Source organism: Leucoraja erinacea, chromosome 4 (genome assembly GCF_028641065.1).
Source record: "Leucoraja erinacea ecotype New England chromosome 4, Leri_hhj_1, whole genome shotgun sequence".
NCBI classification, from domain to species: Eukaryota; Metazoa; Chordata; class Chondrichthyes; order Rajiformes; family Rajidae; genus Leucoraja; species Leucoraja erinaceus.
In genome coordinates, this window is record NC_073380.1 from 81,927,065 (window position 1) to 81,944,264 (window position 17,200).

The 17,200-nt window shown below is 41.4% G+C and overlaps 1 protein-coding gene across 3 annotated transcripts in view; it reads right to left on the reverse strand.

The window, feature by feature from the left end:
* The window catches only part of dpy19l1l (dpy-19-like 1, like (H. sapiens)), a 113,939-nt gene that overhangs the window by 72,715 nt on the left and 24,024 nt on the right, over window positions 1–17,200 (reverse strand). For 2 of the 3 annotated variants that reach the window (XM_055634663.1, XM_055634661.1), the window contains exons 7-11: window positions 11,694–11,751; window positions 10,151–10,242; window positions 9,945–10,044; window positions 7,982–8,059; window positions 1,019–1,105 (exon numbers count right to left, since the gene is read on the reverse strand). In XM_055634663.1, the coding sequence (XP_055490638.1) occupies window positions 1,019–1,105; window positions 7,982–8,059; window positions 9,945–10,044; window positions 10,151–10,242; window positions 11,694–11,751 (415 nt within the window). The remainder of the gene's footprint in view (window positions 1–1,018; window positions 1,106–7,981; window positions 8,060–9,944; window positions 10,045–10,150; window positions 10,243–11,693; window positions 11,752–17,200) is intronic. The other variant, XM_055634662.1, reaches the window with a different exon arrangement.

Consider the following 17,200-nt stretch of genomic DNA (forward strand, 5'->3'; position numbering starts at 1 on the left):
CTTTAGTTATTATCATTTTTTATTTCTTTCTCTACCCATTACATTGAAAATTAAATCACCAATCACATCCGAGGTGGGAAAACCCAACGTCTGTGGCACTTGTACTGTTCTGTCTAAATTGACCTCAAAGCCACTTCTATTTATTAAAATGCCACTGTTCACCAGTGCAGTTCTAATGGATCCAGGACTAACGCTGTATTATTTCATGCAAATTAATTCACAATATTATTACTGTGATGCTCACAAAGAGTTATAGAACTTATTTCCAATTACATTTTGAAATGCCTATGTTTTTTGCAAGGAGCTGATGAATGTTCTTGTCACAACACATTTGCCTTCAAGGCAATTGGGAATTTGACTCAGCCACTTTTTAAAATCTCAAATTATCTGGTTGAGAGTAGCCTTCTTCATTAGCTCACTAATACTGCTCTATTTGCAACAATGATGCTGCCAAGAGATCCTCTGAAACAGACATTTGTTTGTCACAATGTTGAATGACACAAGCACTTCCAGAGCTGCTCTCTACCTCGACAGCCATGCATTTGCTTACAGTGATCACGAATAGTTATTTTAATCCACATGGCTACTTAATCTTAAGGGAAGCGAAGGACAATGAGTGCTGGAGAGAGGAGACACATTACCATCTAGGCCAAAGACAAAGGGGAATGGAGTGCAGGAGAAAAAGCAGAACAGATTTATTGCCTAAAAATATCACTTGCATTCCTTCTCTCTGTGACTGGCTCCTGCTCCTCATCTCAGAGGAGAATCAAAACTGGTCTCTAGACAAATACATTACTGCCTTCGCATGGAGAGCAAGGGACAGTGGGAAAAGGATACTTGCTAGCATTGTTGACATTGTCGCTGTAGCAGAAAGGCTCCAAACTAATCTTTGGATCAGTAACATGGCTGTTACACATGCAGACCACAGAAACAAAATAAAACAAGATATCACAGTACTAAAAAAAACGATTTAAACAGAATAAAGACTGAAAAGTTCCACTGGGCCCTATCTACTTACGTAAACAACAGCCAGAGAGGCAGCATAATAGGAGCTTAACAGCATGGCATTTCCAAACATCAGCATAAAGCAAACCACTAGGGAAATCTGTGGATAGCAAAAGTATACAAGAGGTAAATAATGGAAGACGACTCTGCTGTTCTACTCCTGCTCTTCCCATCCACTCAGTCCAAGTCATGGAGCATTGCTCTGCCCATCATATATTGCCAAAAGAGTGTAAATGTACAGGAGACCATTCAGCCCTGATTTCCTGCCAGCCCACAGTAGTGCCATTACCTGCTCTTGCTCCATAAATCTGCAGATTATTTGGTTTCAAGCTTCCATCGACAACTGTCTCTACAACATACCTCCAACCTCACTGGAAGGACATACGAACTATCTCCATAATTGAAGCCCTAATTTTACTCTGTGAGCTCTTCTGGGCAGACCACATTGCTCATACACGCAATACCACATTCACCAATTGCAGGGCTGCCAACATTGGGTGAGAGTTGAGAGTGAGAAATTGTAAGGGAGCTTAGCGATCGAGGGGGGGGGGTGTGTGGGACAGAGATTTTGCATTTTTCAGCTTGAAATTGTGCAATCTGGTGCATACTGTAGCGAGTCTTTTAACTTACACTTGAGTGCAACATTTATGCTTTAAATTGGATTAGGTATGAATAAGATTAGACTAAATTACATTGATAATTACGTTCCACAGTAGAGCCAGATTCTGATTAACAGGTTCAGCACATGAATGACCTTAGTATATTCATGTATGGCAATCAGATTATTATTCATGCTGTTATGCATATATATATATATATAAACAAGAGAAGCAAGGCAAGAGTTGGACTTCCATCACGGTTCTGCACAAATAAATCAATCAACCTTACCCTTTGACTATAGAAACAAGGCAAAGATAATGCCACATATTCAATCGTATGTGATTAAATGAAATTAAGATATATATATATATATATATATAAATCATATATATGGAAACAGGCCCTTCAGCCCACCAAGTCCACATCGGCAAGCAATCTACCATACACCAGTTGTATCCTACACACCAGGGACAATTTACAGAAGCCAATTAACCTACAAACCTGCACTTCCTTTGGATGTGGGAGAAACCAGAATATCCAGAGAAAACACATGTGGTCAGAGGGAGAATGTACAAATTCTGTACAGACAGCACCCGTAGTCAGGATCAAATCTGGGTCTGAGGTGCTGTAAGGCAGCAACTCTACCGCTGCGCCACTGTGCCATCCCATTAAATTATTTTTTCTGTAATATATTTATTATGGTGTCACGGGAATAAAGTTGAACACATGATTCTGATTTCTGCCCTTAGTTGGATAACACACATCTCCAGTCATTGTGTTTTATGGCTGGTTTTCAACCTCTTCAGTCTGAAGGTCTCGACCCGAAACATCACCCATTCTTTCTTTCCAGAGATGCTGCCTGTCCTGCTGAGTTATTCCAGTTTTTAGTGTCTATCTTCAGTTTAAACCAGCATCTGCAGTTCCTTCCTACACTCTTTGTTAAGCGAAACAGGTTCTATTCTCATAATATTATTCACCTCAACTAAGTCTTTTCTTCACCTCCGTTGCTGCAGAGAATACAATCCCAGTTATCAAATCTTTCTTCAAAGTGACAAAAAAATTCCGGCCCTGCCAACATCTTCATAAATCATCCCTGGATCCTCTCCAGAGCAATTGTACCCTTTCTACAATGTCATAGTCTTACAGTATGGAAACAGGCCCTTCATTCCAACTTGTTCATGCAGATCAAAATGCCCCATCTAAACTAGTCCCATTTATCTGCATTTGGCCCATATCACCCTATCCCCTGTGTGTGCCAGTATGTGCGTGACAGTCTGTGTCAGTGAAGCAGCGACAACCTCCGGAGTGAGCGGAGACTTGGCGATGCCCGGGAGCGTTTCCCTCTCCCCCCCCACCCCCCGGGAATGTGGGCCGGCCCAGGTGCTCTGTGTCCAGCTGGGGTCCGGGGGAGATTAGGGTCAGTGACCCAGGGTTCGGGCATCAGAGTGGAGCCTTAGCCCGAGATTCATGCTCACGGCACCGACGCCCCCACTCACCCGGTCCGCTCCTGGACGGGGTTAAAATTCCATGGGGTGTGGACAGAATGGCCGACGGACACAGCGCCGCCAGAGGTGAGGGTGGGGGGTGTGAGTAGTGCCTCAGGGGTCGGTGCTGGGACCTCCGCCGTGTCTCACCTATCACACCAACTGCAGGGGAGAAACTAAAATACTTTTTTTCCTCCCAAAATCATCCCGCGGGCCGGTAGTTTGACACCCCTGCTTTAAACCAATGCGCTCTAGTTCTTGAATCACATATCCTGGGAAATAGACTATGCATTCACCTTGTATATATTCCCCTCATGGTTTTTACTCACCTCTAAAACAATTTTTGCTTAATTTGAATTTCCAGCACCTGCAGATTTTGGTTCCATGAATGTCAAATGTACTGCAGTTGCCATTTTAAATAGCGTGCTTAAGAGTCTAAGGCAATTAAATTGATCGTTCTTTACGGGAAACCCGCCGACAGAAAACTATTCTCATTGGTGAGTGTGGAGGAGATCTGGAAGCATTGGGCGAATCGAATTGCCCGTGGCTTTATTTATTTATTTATTTTTTATTTGGGCGTGAGAAATTTGTGATCAGCGTGAGAGCATGAGAATTTTGTGAAATGCGTGAATCTCAAGCTCAATAGAAACAAAGAACTGCAGATGCTGGTTTATATCAAAGATAGACAAAGTGTTGGAGTAACTCGGGGTCAGGCAGCATCTCTGGAGAAAAAGGATTGGCGGCGTTTCGGGACAGGGGCTGAAGAAGAGTCCCGACCAAAAACCTCACCCATCCTTTTACTCCCTGCTGAGTTACTCCAGCAATTAGTGTCCATCAAGGGAAGAGATTACCAGGCAGACGGGGAAATTGTCAAGAATATGCCTAAAAGGCTATTTAAACAGATGCAACATCCCCATTCAACATTTGGGAGGATACTGAGAGTCTCAAATCCATACATTGGGAGCACACAGAGGCGCTGCATAAGCAGCAAGAGTGTACCAACTATTCACTTGCTCAGCCACTGACCAATTTGGAATAGTCTGTGGCTCCCAGATTGGCCTCAACAGCCACTTTGAACCCACAAAACTTAAATGGATGTAGGTGATACTCAACCCCAAGGAATTGAGTAAGAAAATTTTAAAAAATTGGACATTTTACTTCATGAATTGAATTAAGCAAACAGGGAATCGGGTGAAGATATCCCTGTCCTCATTAATGGAGTTAAAGTGGAACGGGTCAACAACATCATATTCCTGGGAACTGACATCACCAGCAACCCGATGTGGTGATCAAGAAAGCGCATCAGCCTATTTACTTTCTTCAGCATCTGCAAAGATTTGGCCTGTCCATGTGGATTCTCTCGAACTTCTAAAAATGCACTACAGAAAGTACTCTTGCGGTTGTATCTCAGCTTGGTATGGCAACTCCTCTGTTCTTGATGGCCTAAACCTTCAGAGAGTGGTGAACAAAGCCCAGTCAATCACAGACTCATCACTTTTTTCCATCCGGTCCATCTTCCTGGTGCAATGCATCTCTATCTTGCCTTTCACTATTTGGTAAGTTTCAATGAGATTCCCCCCTCATCTTTTTTTCATTTGAGGGGAGATACTAACTATCATGTATAGAAGATTGGCTGAATGGCAGGAAGGAATAATTGGGAGTAAAGGGAGCTTTTACTGATTAGTTGCCGGTGACCAGTGGTGTTCGGCAGGGCTTAGTGTTGGGTCTGCTACTTTTCATGTCATATATTAGTAATGTGGATGATGGAATTTAAGGCCAAGTTTGCGGATGATACAAAGATAAGAGTAAGGGGCAGGTAGTGTAGCCGAAGCAGGGAGTCTGCAGAAGGACTTGGACAGGTTGGGAGCGTGGGCAAATAAGTAGCAGATGGAATACAGCGTAGCATAATGTGTGGTCATGCACTTTGGCAGTCGGAATAAAGGTGTAGACTATTTTCTAAATGGGAAGAGGATTCAGAAATTGGAGGTGCAAAGGGACTTGGGAGTGTTAGTGTTGGATTCCCAAAAGATGAATTTGCAGGTTGTATCAGTAGGAAGGAAGGAAAATAGCATTAATTTTGAGAGGACCAGGGATGCAATACTGAGGCTTTATTAGGTACCGGTCAGACTGCATCTGGAATACTGTCAGCAGTTTTGTGCCCCATATCTGAGGAGGGATGTGCTGGCATTGGAAAAGGTTTATAAGAATAGTCCCAAGGCTGATTGGATTAATGCAAGATGTGTATTTGATGGCTCTTGGCCTGTACTTGCTGGAGTTTAGAAGGGTGAGGGAGGGATCTCATTAAAACTTACTGAATAATGAAAGGCCTAGAGTAGACTTGGAGTGAATGTGGCTGAGTCCAGGACAGAGGGCATAGCCTCAGAATCAAAGGACATATCTTTAGAAAGGAGGTGAGAAAGAATTTCATTAGCCAGATTGTGGTGAATCCGTGGAATTCATTGCCACAGACAGCTGTGGGCTGTTGGCCGTCTCTAGGTATTTTGGAGATTGATTGGTTCTTGATTAGCAAAGATAACAAACATCACAGAAAGAAGGTAGGAGAATGGGGTTGAGAGGAAAAGATAGATCAGCCATGATTGAATGGTGGAGCAGATTTGATCGGCCGAATGGCCTAATTCTGCTCCTATAACTTATGAACTGATGAAAAAGATCATTTATGCAACTGTCCATTTTGTAAAATACCAATTCATTTAACACGTGAATTAATACACTTCCAGTTCACTTATGTGGCAGTTACCCTAACACATTCATTCATCCTCCTCTGGCACACAAGGCCAAGGCTACTTCACTAGCACATCCCAAACTAATAACCTCTACCATCAAGTTCACATCACCCTGACTTGAAAATGGCAGTATCATCAAAGACCAACACCATCCTAGCCACACACTCATCTCCCTGCTACCTTCAGGTAGAAGGTACAGGAGCCTGAAGACTGCAACGACCAGGTTCAGGAATAGCTACTTCCCCATAGCCATCAGGCTATTAAACCTGGCTCAGACAAAACTCTGATCATTAATAACCCATTATCTGTTATTTGCACTTTATCAGTTTATTTATTCATGTGTGTATATATTTATATAATGGTATATGGACACACTGATCTGTTTTGTAGTAAATGCCTACTATGTTCTGTGTGCTGAAGCAAAGCAAGAATTTAATTGTCCTATCAGGGACACATGACAATAAACTCACTTGAACTTGAATTTGAACATTCAGAAAGTATTCAAACCCCTTTACTTTCTCCAAATTTTGTTACGTTACAGCCTAATTCTAAAATGTATTAAATTCATTTTTTTTTATCATCAATCTACACACAAAACCCCACAATACAAAAACACAAACAAGTGTTTAGATATTTTTGCAAAGTAATTAAAAAGAAATAACTGAAATATCACATTGACATAAGTGTTCAGACCCTTTACTCAGTACTTTGTTGAGGCACCTTTGGCAGTGATTATAGCCTCAAGTCTTGTTGGATATGACGCTACAAGCTTGCACACCTGTATTTGGGTAATTTCTCCCATTCTTTTCTGCAGATCCTCTCAAGCTCGGTCAGGTTGGATGGGGAGCGTTGATGCACAGCTATTTTCAGGTCCCTCCAGAGATGTTCGATCCGGGTTCTGGCTGGGCAACTAAGGACATTCACAGACTTGTCACGAAGCCACTACTGCAATGTCTTGGCTGTGTGTTTAGAGTCGTTATCCTGTTGGAAGGTGAACCTCCACCCCAGTCTGAGGTCCAGAACGCTCTGGAGCAGGTTTTCACCAAGGACCTCTCTGTACTTTGCTCTGTTCTTCTTTCCCACGATCCTGACTAGTCTCCCAGTTCCTGTCGCTGAAAATCATCCCTACAGCATGATGCTGCCACTATACTTCACTGTGGGTATGGTATTGGCCAGGTGCCTGGTTTCCTCCAGATGTGATGCATGGCATTCAGGCCAAAGAGTTCAATCTTGGTTTCATCAGACCAGAGAATCTTGTTTCTCATGGTCTTAGAGTCTTAGGTGCCTTTTGACAAACTCCAAGCGGGCTGTCATGTGCCTTTTACTGAGGAGTGGCTTCCGTCTGGCCACTCTACCATAATGGCCTGATTGGTGGAGTGCTGCAGATATAGTTGTCCTTCTGGAATATTCTCGCATCTCCACAGAGGAACTGGAGCTCTGTCAGATTGACCATCGGGTTCTTGGTCAACTCCCTGACCAAGTACCTTCTCTCCCGATTGCTCAGTTTGGCCGGGTGGCCAGCTCTATGAGGTGTCCTGGTGGTTCCAAAGTTCTTCCATTTAAGAATGACGGAGGCCACTGTGCTCTTTGGGACCTGCATTGCTGCAGAAATGGTTTATACCCTTCCCCAGATCTGTGTCTCGACACAATCCTGTCTCAGAGGTCTACGGACAATTCCTTCTTCTTCATGGCTTGGTTTTTGCTCTGACATGCACAGTCAACTGTAGGACCTTGTATAAACAGGTGTGTGCCTTTCCAAATCATGTCCATTCAATTTAATTTCCCACTGGTGGACTCCAATCAAGTTGTAGAAACATCTCAAGGATAATCAATGGAAACAGGATGAACCTAAACTTAATTTTGAGTGTCATAGCAAAGAGTCTGAATATTTATGTAAATGTGATATTTCAGTTATTTCTTTTTAATTACTTTGCAAAGATTTCAAAGACCTGTTTTAGCTTCTTCATTCTGGTGTATTGTGTGTTACATTTCAGGGTCTCAGTCCTGAAACATCTTAACAGCACTGAGTGTGCTGTACCACACTCAGTGGACTGCAACAGTTCAAGCTGCTGGTTCACCCGCATTTTATGAAGGAGCATTAGGGATAGACATAAATGAATAATAAATTGAATTTACAGATAATTTTACCATGTGAGCATATATAATGTTCAGCAGCTTACGGGCATCAATAAAACCCAAAACATACGTTGCAAACAGTGATGCGACCTGAGAGACAAAAAAATAAAAAGGGTTTTAGTATGACAACTTAACAGATAAATTAACCATAATTTTAAAAGGAGTATCAATGAGAAAAACATCCCTTAAGAATTAGGGAACATTTTCAAAGAGTGCACATACTTTACAACTATCATGCAACTTAAAGAATTCGGTGACCATGCATTTATTTAAATGATTGAATTTTATTTACGTTTAACCACACACATGAACAGTATTAAAGCACTCATACTGAAATAAAAATTCAGGTCAAATTATTCACAAAAATGTTTCAATTTACGCTGTCAGACTGGTTGACCTGGCCTCTCAAAGCCCAGAGAGACAATCATTGATGAAAGGTACAGGCCAGGGAGTTGTGTGATCACAATGGAATTCGGCACCTCTACTCAATCAGTTCAATAATCCAATCATGAGAACCGTGTTTACCACAATCAAACAGATCACACGTCATTCCCTCATCACCCACAGATTAAACAACCATTTCACTAATGGCACATCAAATAGAATATCGCCACAGAATTTTGCGTCAGATAATTGCTTGCACCTTCATGTACATCAAGGATTATAATAATAAGATCAACAAGTAACTGAAACCCTACAAATTCCAACCACCATCGGACAAAATTAGGCAGCAACTAAAAAACATCAACTGCCCGTGAAATTACCTGGAGATTGCACAGTCACAAAGTTTTTTTTTTTAATCTCAAATGTCAGCTAACAAAAAAACAAATTTCTGAAATCTATGTTCTGAGTTATGCATCTGAGATATAATGATTAGAATGTGTATTAGAATACAAGAACATGAACATAGGCTTCAGGTCCTTCACGCCTGACTCACCATTTAATAAGATCATTGCTGATCTGCACTGGCTTCACCTCTCCTTTCTTCCATCCATTAAATATTTATCCATCTCCACGTTAAACACATCAAATAACCCAGCTTACAGCATCTGCAGGTGCAACCTCTGTCGCACCTAGAATGACTGCTTGGGTCCTTGAATGGAGTCGAGGGGGGAGGTAAAGCGACAAGTGTAGCATCTCTTGCTGTTGCAAGGGAAAGTGCCCGGGGAGGGGTGGTGCGGGAGGGAAGGGAAGAATTGACCAGGGAGCTACGGAGGGAGCGGTCTTTGTGGACAGCAGACAGGGGGGGAGATGGGAAGATGTGGTGAGTGGTGGGGTCACATTGGAGGCGGCGAAAATGACGGAGGACTATTTGTTCGTTCCAGGCGCGACAGAGGTTCACCTGCATCTCCTCCAACCTCATCTATTGCATCCGCTGCTCTAGATGTCAGCTGATCTACATCGGTGAGACCAAGCATAGGCTTGGCGATCGTTTCATTGAACACCTCCGTTCGGTCCGCATTAACCAACCTGATCTCCCGGTGGCTCAGCACTTCAACTCCCCCTCCCATTCCAAATCCGACATTTCTATCCTGGGCCTCCTCCATGGCCAGAGTGAGCACCACCGGAAATTGGAGGAGCAGCATCTCGTATTCCGCTTGGGCAGTTTGCACCCCAGCGGCATAAACATTGACTTCTCCTATTTCTGGTAGCCCTTGCTATCTCCTCCCCTTCTCAGCTCTCCCTCAGCCCTCGGACTCCTCCTCTTCCTTTATCCTTTCTTCTCCTCCCTCCCCCCCCTACCCCCACATCAGTCTGAAGAAGGGTTTTGGCCCGAAACGTTGCCTATTTCCTTCACTCCATAGATGCTGCTGCACCCGCTGAGTTTCTCCAGCACTTTTGTCTACCTTTGATTTTCCAGCATCTGCAGTTCCTTCTTAAATTCTTACAACAGTTTGATATTAAATCCTTAAACTGATTCATCAAAGTTGAGAAGGTAATCTTGTATTCTTAGTATTGTCCCAACAATCCTTACCTGTGTGAGCAGCACAAACTGAGCAAACTGCCATGGAAGCAGGAAAAAGATATTTGCAATACAAAATGCAGCCAATGTCTTCTTCTCTACTGAGTGGCTTCTATTCACAGAAAAATGGACAAATAAAACATTTTTACTGAAAGATCACATGATTGCACACGCAATAAACATGAGAAATTCTCAAGCAGCAAAACTGAGGTTAATACCTTAGTATGCGGGTTAAAAGCAGCATCTGCAAAATTAGGAAGGGGTAAGAGAAGCTCTCACGGAGAGGAGGGGTCCACATGACTCTTGTGCACTAAAATGAAAGCACAGCAGCTCAACATACATATTTTTCATAAATCAAATCTATAAATCAAGCCTTCCCCCCTCACCCCCTCACCATTCAAACTTTCAACTGCATCTCAAATAGGTGCTCAGTAACATCCTTCTTATACCAGCCCCACATTCTCTGCCCGGTGATCCAGTTGACATTAGTCTTTTTGTTTTGCTCAGAGGAAAGGTACTGGGAGATACTCAATTATGCAATGACAGGTCACAATGTCATGGTGGACATTCCAAAGCACAAGGACATGGTTTAAATAGCCTTGGATAGGTGACATTTTGGGCCAGGCCAAGGTTTAAATAGCCATGGATAGATGATGTTGTTGGTCAGGACCCAATGTCTGAAGAACAGGCCTGATCTAAAACACCTATCCATGTTCTCTATAGATGCTGCCAGATCAGCTGCGTTACACCAGCACTTTCTGTGTTTCTGTAAACCAGCATCTGCAGTTCCTTGTGTGTACATTTGATCATGGGACTACTGTCAGGGTGATGAGTGCACCTCCACTGTTCTCACTCAGGCACACTTATGGATGAAGTCAATGAATAAATGATAACTCCCAACCAGCTTCCGGGAAGGTTGTCCTTCTAAATCATACTACAGAAGGTGAGGAAAATTTCAAGTATTCAGAGTGCAGCATGTTTTTGATGTGATGTGTTTCAGACATTGCTGGGGTATTTATGCTGGGGAAAGTCACTGTAATTAATGCAACTTCCTCAACAAGGTAGTGAAGAACCAAGTCACCAAACATTGGGCAACACTGGCTCTCCTCTGCAAAGCACCAACAGATTCAGGGATCCACTGACCATGCAGCCTACCCACATTCTCAATGACAGCTAGATTCTCGTCTGAATGCTACACTGTCCATCAATCCTGCCTCTGCAGGTTGGAAACGTGAAGAAGATTGGCATCATTCCATGTGGTCATCCATTACTTCACAACCATTCATCAAAAGATTTAGCTGAGTTTTACAACTCTAGTTATTTTTTTTGCATAGGCAAAATGACAGCAGTACTTGTCTGCATGCATGCACTCCAGGAACAAGCCACCCAGCTTTACATTCTTCTGTCACAAAATATCCGTATGGTCAAGAAATAAATTTATGGAATGTATGGAGTCAATGCTGCTACAATGTCCATGGTAGGCAGAGGTTAAGAGGAATAGAGTCTGGGGGCAGTGCTGGTAAGGAAATGGACTGCAACAGCTTCGGGGAGTTGAAGCTCCACTGATGCCTGCATCATATTAGGAATGCAGCAGCTTTTTCATTTATCAATTCCCATATTCAATTTTGTACAGTCCCTTCAATAATAGAGCAGTTGATCTGAACAACAAATTAGGATTTCCAAGCCCACATGAACCTTGCAGTTTACATTGAAATTAATATGGGGATGTTTAAGGAATTTAAAAGTAACTACAATTCTTACCTCACCATGATTGAAAAAAAAGCAAGCAACAGTGATCACGCCACCAAGCCTGCTCCTACTGTAAAATAATAGAATATTGTTTATAATCTTATTTCTTTATTCAGAGCACATTGTAAATTTTTTGCAGTAACTATTAATTATGTTAATAAAGAACTATCTTCTCTTTAGCAAGATGTCAACAATCAGAATTATAAGAGATGCTGCTTGGGCTCATTCCTTTCTGCACCTTTGTTCCCACCATCACAGCAGCCAATCTGCACTCAATGAGCTGTGAGAACAACAAGTATATTCTGCTTTGGTAAAGTTGGCAAGTCATGAATGTTGGCTCAGACACTGGGCCAACATTCCTATTCTTTAAGTATGAAGAGGGGCCATCAGGGACTATCCTGGAGCTGCTACAATCAGCTTCATTCAGTCCGTCAAAATTTGGTCCGTCTTCGTTAACCCTATAGTTTAGTTTTAATAAATCCCATAAGGACTATAGATTCAATTAGTCCGCAATTTTCAATTGTCTCATTCTGTAAAATTTCTATGCCTGAAGTCATGTCTAAAATTTGAAAACAAAATTAGGAAGCGGCAAAATTGAGAACCAGATCCAGAAGACGACCAAAATATACAGTGAGTAAACAAGTTTGGACGGAGCACAAGTAATTTTTTTTATAATATACATTAAAAAATATATAATATATGATCTCTGGCACGAATTACACATCATCGGGGTAGGGAAGCCCGAAAATTGAAAAGTTGAGGAAAAACAAGGTGTACCGAGTTGCTTATTGGTTACAATCTGAGTAGTATGATGATGCTACTGATTATGATATGCCAATGTACCAGCTAGCAACTGATCTTCTCCATAAAGACTTGGTCTATTGCTAAAAATTGTAATTTATTTACCTATCTGTTACGGACACAGCATATTATACACAAATATTAAAGTTCTGATCTTGAGAATATCACATTTTTTAATCTTCAAGGCAGTCTGGGTGTTTATTACTATTTCAGTCACAATGGTCAATTTTGTAATTAGCTACAATTAGGTAATTTACTAATTATATGCTTTAATTTCAGGTCATCCAAGTAAGATGTTTTATATTTGTTTCAGAATGCTTCAATCTATAATAACTGAAAATTTCATTCAGTTCTCTTAAGTTTAAGAAAGTTATAGGCTTTTGACTGTCCTCGATCACAGCTTTTGTGTTAAGAATGAAAAAGTAATAGGGAACAAGATGCTAATTTCCCAGTATGAAAATGGCCATCACTTTCTAAATACTGAAGAAATGAAAGTGAATTAGGTGTCAAATTAAACTTCTTTTTATGCTTTATCTGATGGGATGAATTGCACTTGATTTTTTAAATCTCAACATTTTGTAACATTACTACATATGTCAATTCATATACCTCCCTAGTCCCCATATCCCTTTAATTCCCCATCTGCCCCCTTCCATCCCCACTTCAATCAGCAACTCATTATTCCACACATTCATAACCCTGAGCCTCATATTTTATCTCAGCTTTAAACTTAGAGCCACGTTTATTACAAATCCTGGGTAAACTGAGGGCATACACGAGAGACTAAAAATTATTAAATGACTCACACATAAGAAAATACAGGCGCACTTAAAAAGGGAGGGGAAAAAAAAATCACCTTTCAATGAACTCAAGCACACGATCAAAATAGCCACATCATCAGTGGATGCACCATGCTGTTCAACATGAGCGCCCTCTGGTGAAACTCAGAACATCTGCCTTAGGTCGCAATCAACCCAGAAACAATTCACTCCACAATTCTTACTCATTAAATCACCAGACAACTTAAAACAGAAAAAAAACAGCTTAATTATAAGGTGCATAGTAACCCAAGTAGAACCTGCTTAAAAATGTTTTTTTTCCAAATTAAAGGTAAAATGGGAGGCAGATCTTGCGTTACAGAGATTATTTGGCCCAGCAATTCTAATCTGCCTATCAATCATGACCTATTTATCTATCCCACTCATCCCTATTCTCCTGCCTTCGCCCCATAACCCCCGACACCCTTTGTATGGTAGGTAAGTATGCAAAGATTAAGCAACATATAGGATACAATACACTGTCACGGTGACCCTCTTAAATTAAAATATTGCATTAACCTCTTGAATTGAATATTGAAAGAACAGTTTAAGACAACCAGGCTGGAATTAGAGTACAGCTCCAAATTCAGTTTTTTTTACACAATAAGGATGTATTAACACATGAAGATTCAAGAGGGTGAAGCAAGTACTGCAAAAAAATGCTACTTATGAGTGGAGACAGCCCAAGCTGAAGCTATTTTCTTTGTAACAAGGGTGACAGCCGAAAAATGTAACTTGCAGTTGCTTGCATAACAAGTGTCCCGAATCTGGTGAACAGGATATTGCTATTGCCCTTAGCAGGAAAGATGACACAATGAGAATGTAGGATTAATGTAAGATTAGTGAAAATGGGTGATCAATGTTAACCACTTGGTGGAACTGCAATGGCAGCCTCGCCTACAGTCTGTCTATCCTTTTGTCATTTTTTAAATTATTTTTAGTGTGTTTTAAAAGTTTGTGTTAATGTTCTCTGGTTTGTTTTATGTAGGGGGCGGGGGAGAGGGTTGGGGGAAACTTTTCCCCCATTTTCTTACCTTCCCGGAGATGCGATTGTTTTCTAGGTCGTATCTCCGGTTGCTCTGTGGCCTAACATAATGGAGGTGGACTTGCTCGGGACTGACTTTGAGCCCCACCGCGTGGACATGGACTTACCATTGGAGCCGATCCCTTGCCTGGGATCGACGCTCCAACCGCGGCCTGCGGACTTTAACATCAAGAGCTCACAGTCTCGTGAGAGGCCGAGTCGGGAGCTCCAACGACGCAGAAGGTTCGACAAGCCCCGACCCGGGGTAGCTGACATCCCCCCGATGCAGGGACTTGATCGCCACACCTAGGAGGCCCGCCCAATGAAAGGATGAGGTTGAACTTTTTTTCGCCTTCCATCACAGTGAGGAATGTGGAGGGGTCACTGTGGTGGATGTTTATGTTAAAATGTATTTAGTGTGTTCTGTTGCTTTTTATTAGTAGGACATTGGAAAACCAAATTCCTCGTATGTTGCAAAACATACTTGGCTATTTCAGTATGATTATGATTATTATGATTATAAATAGTTGGACTCCATTGGCCCAAAGACCTGTTTCCATACAATATCTCTCACTGTAAAGAGAAATAGGGGTTAATAACATTTATTGTCAGAGGCCTGTTCCAAGCTAACGATATTTCAAAGACGTTTCCTCAATTACTGCCTAATAATGGCGAAAAAATTCATACTTAAATTTTAGAAACAGCCAACAGTCCCTACAGTGAAGATGTGGATTACAGATATGCCCGAGACACTACACTTGGAAAACATTAGGCTTGTCATGGCGGAAAAACCAGATCAATTTCTTAAGACATGTATGATGTACAATAGTATGATGAAACACAAATTTAAATTTAAATCCGCTCCTACGACGGGTGAGGGAGGGAGGGGCAAGGTATATCTCTATCTTTTCTTTTCTTATTTCTTTTTCTTTCTGTTGCACTGCTTTGGTAGCTTAGGGGTCTTTTTCTTGTTCTTTTCTTTTTCATCTCTTCATTTTTTCTTTTCTTCTTTTCTTGCTTTCCCTTTTCTTTTAATTTAGGTTATAAGGTTAAAAATGAAGCTGTACAATAATTATATAATTGTAGATGTCGAGCGTTTTAACGTTGTACAATTGCTTCAAATAAAAATTAATTTAAAACAAATAAAAATAAAAATAAAATAAAAACATTTATTGGAAACATTTTTTTTTAGGGGTTGGTGTTTCTGGAAGTCACTGCCTCAAATGACAAAGGCAACAAAGTCATTATATTTAAACACAAAAGGACACAAAGTGATGGAGTAACTTAGCAGATCAAGCAGCATCTCCGGAGAACATGGATAGGTGACATTTCGGGTCAAGACCATTCTTTAGACCTATGGAGGGTGGGGGGAATGGAAGGGGGAAATAGATGCAAGTCCAGGTGAGTCACAGAGAAGGGAAGTGGCGGGGGGGGGAGGGGTTTTAGTTAGAAGTTATTTTAAATTCAATGTTAATAGCGTTGGGTTGTAAGCTACCCAATATTTGGTGCTGTTTCTCTAGTTTACTTGTTGCCTCACTCTGGCAATGGAGGAGGCCCAGGGCAGAAAGGTCAGAGTGGGAATGGGAAAGGGAGTGGTTAGAATGGTTAGAAACCGGGAGATCCAGGAAACCTGGCAGACCGAGTGCAATTCTACGCTTGGTCTCACCAATGTACAGGAGGCCACATAGTGAACTGCATTGTGATGCAGTAGGTGAGGTTAGAGGAGATACACATGAATCTGTCACACCTGGAAGGACTACTGGGATTCCTGGATGGAGGTGAGGAAGGAGGTATAGTGACAGATATTCTCCTGCGGTTGCAGTGAAAGTACCTGGAGAGAGGGTGATTTGGGTGGGAACGGATGAGTAAACCAAGGAGTTGTGGAAGGAGCAGTGTAAGGCAGCAACTTTAACACTGCGCTACTGTGCCACAAGGCCCAATCTGGTGGACTCTTAAATACCCTCTCAGTTGGTTTGTTAACAAGCCAGTCAGGTGCTAAACTACAAGAGCAAAGGACATTCTGACAGTCATCAATCTGAAATGTTTTTTTTTTTTTTTTTTTTAATATTTATTTTATTAAAAGCAATTGTACAAAGAGAAAGTAATCGACATAAGTTATACAATTTTTGTACTGCTTCAATTTTAACATTTTATAAACTAATAACTAAATTGGAAAAAAAGGAAAAAGGAAAGAAGGAAAAGAAAGAAGAAAACAAAAAGAAAAGAAAGAATTTCGAGAGAGACATGAAAAAGAAAAAAGAAAAACCCCAGAACCAATGAAGAAGTGAAAGAAGCGGAGATATATCCCACTGCCCTTCCATACACCCGCTCACCCGACCCTAGCGTGGGTTTTGAGTTTGTGTTCAACCATTATGTTGTTGAAGAAATTCAATAAAAGGAGACCATATTTTTGAAAATTGATCTGGTTTGTCAGTCAAGACAAGCCTTATTTTTTCTAGATGTAGTGTCTCGGTCATTTCTGTGATCCACATCTTCACTGTGGGGACTGCTATCTTTTTCCAGAATTTAAGTATAAGTTTTTTCGCAGTTATTAAACCATAGTCAAGGAAGCGCCTTTGAGATATCGTTAAATTAGAGCAGCCCTCTGACATTCCTAATATTATTAGTTTTGAATCTGAAATGTTAACAGATTCTCTTTCCACCTCCCGAATGTTTCTAATATTTTCTGCTTTTGCTTCTGATCTCCAGTATTTTTCATGTTCATAGGTTCTAGGAGTAGAATAAGGCCATTTGGCCCATCATGTCTGCTACGCCATTCAATCATGGCTGATCTATCTTTCCCTCTCAACCCCATTCTCCTGCCTCCGCCCCATAACCCGATTCCCTTACTAATCAAGAATCTATCTATCTCTGCC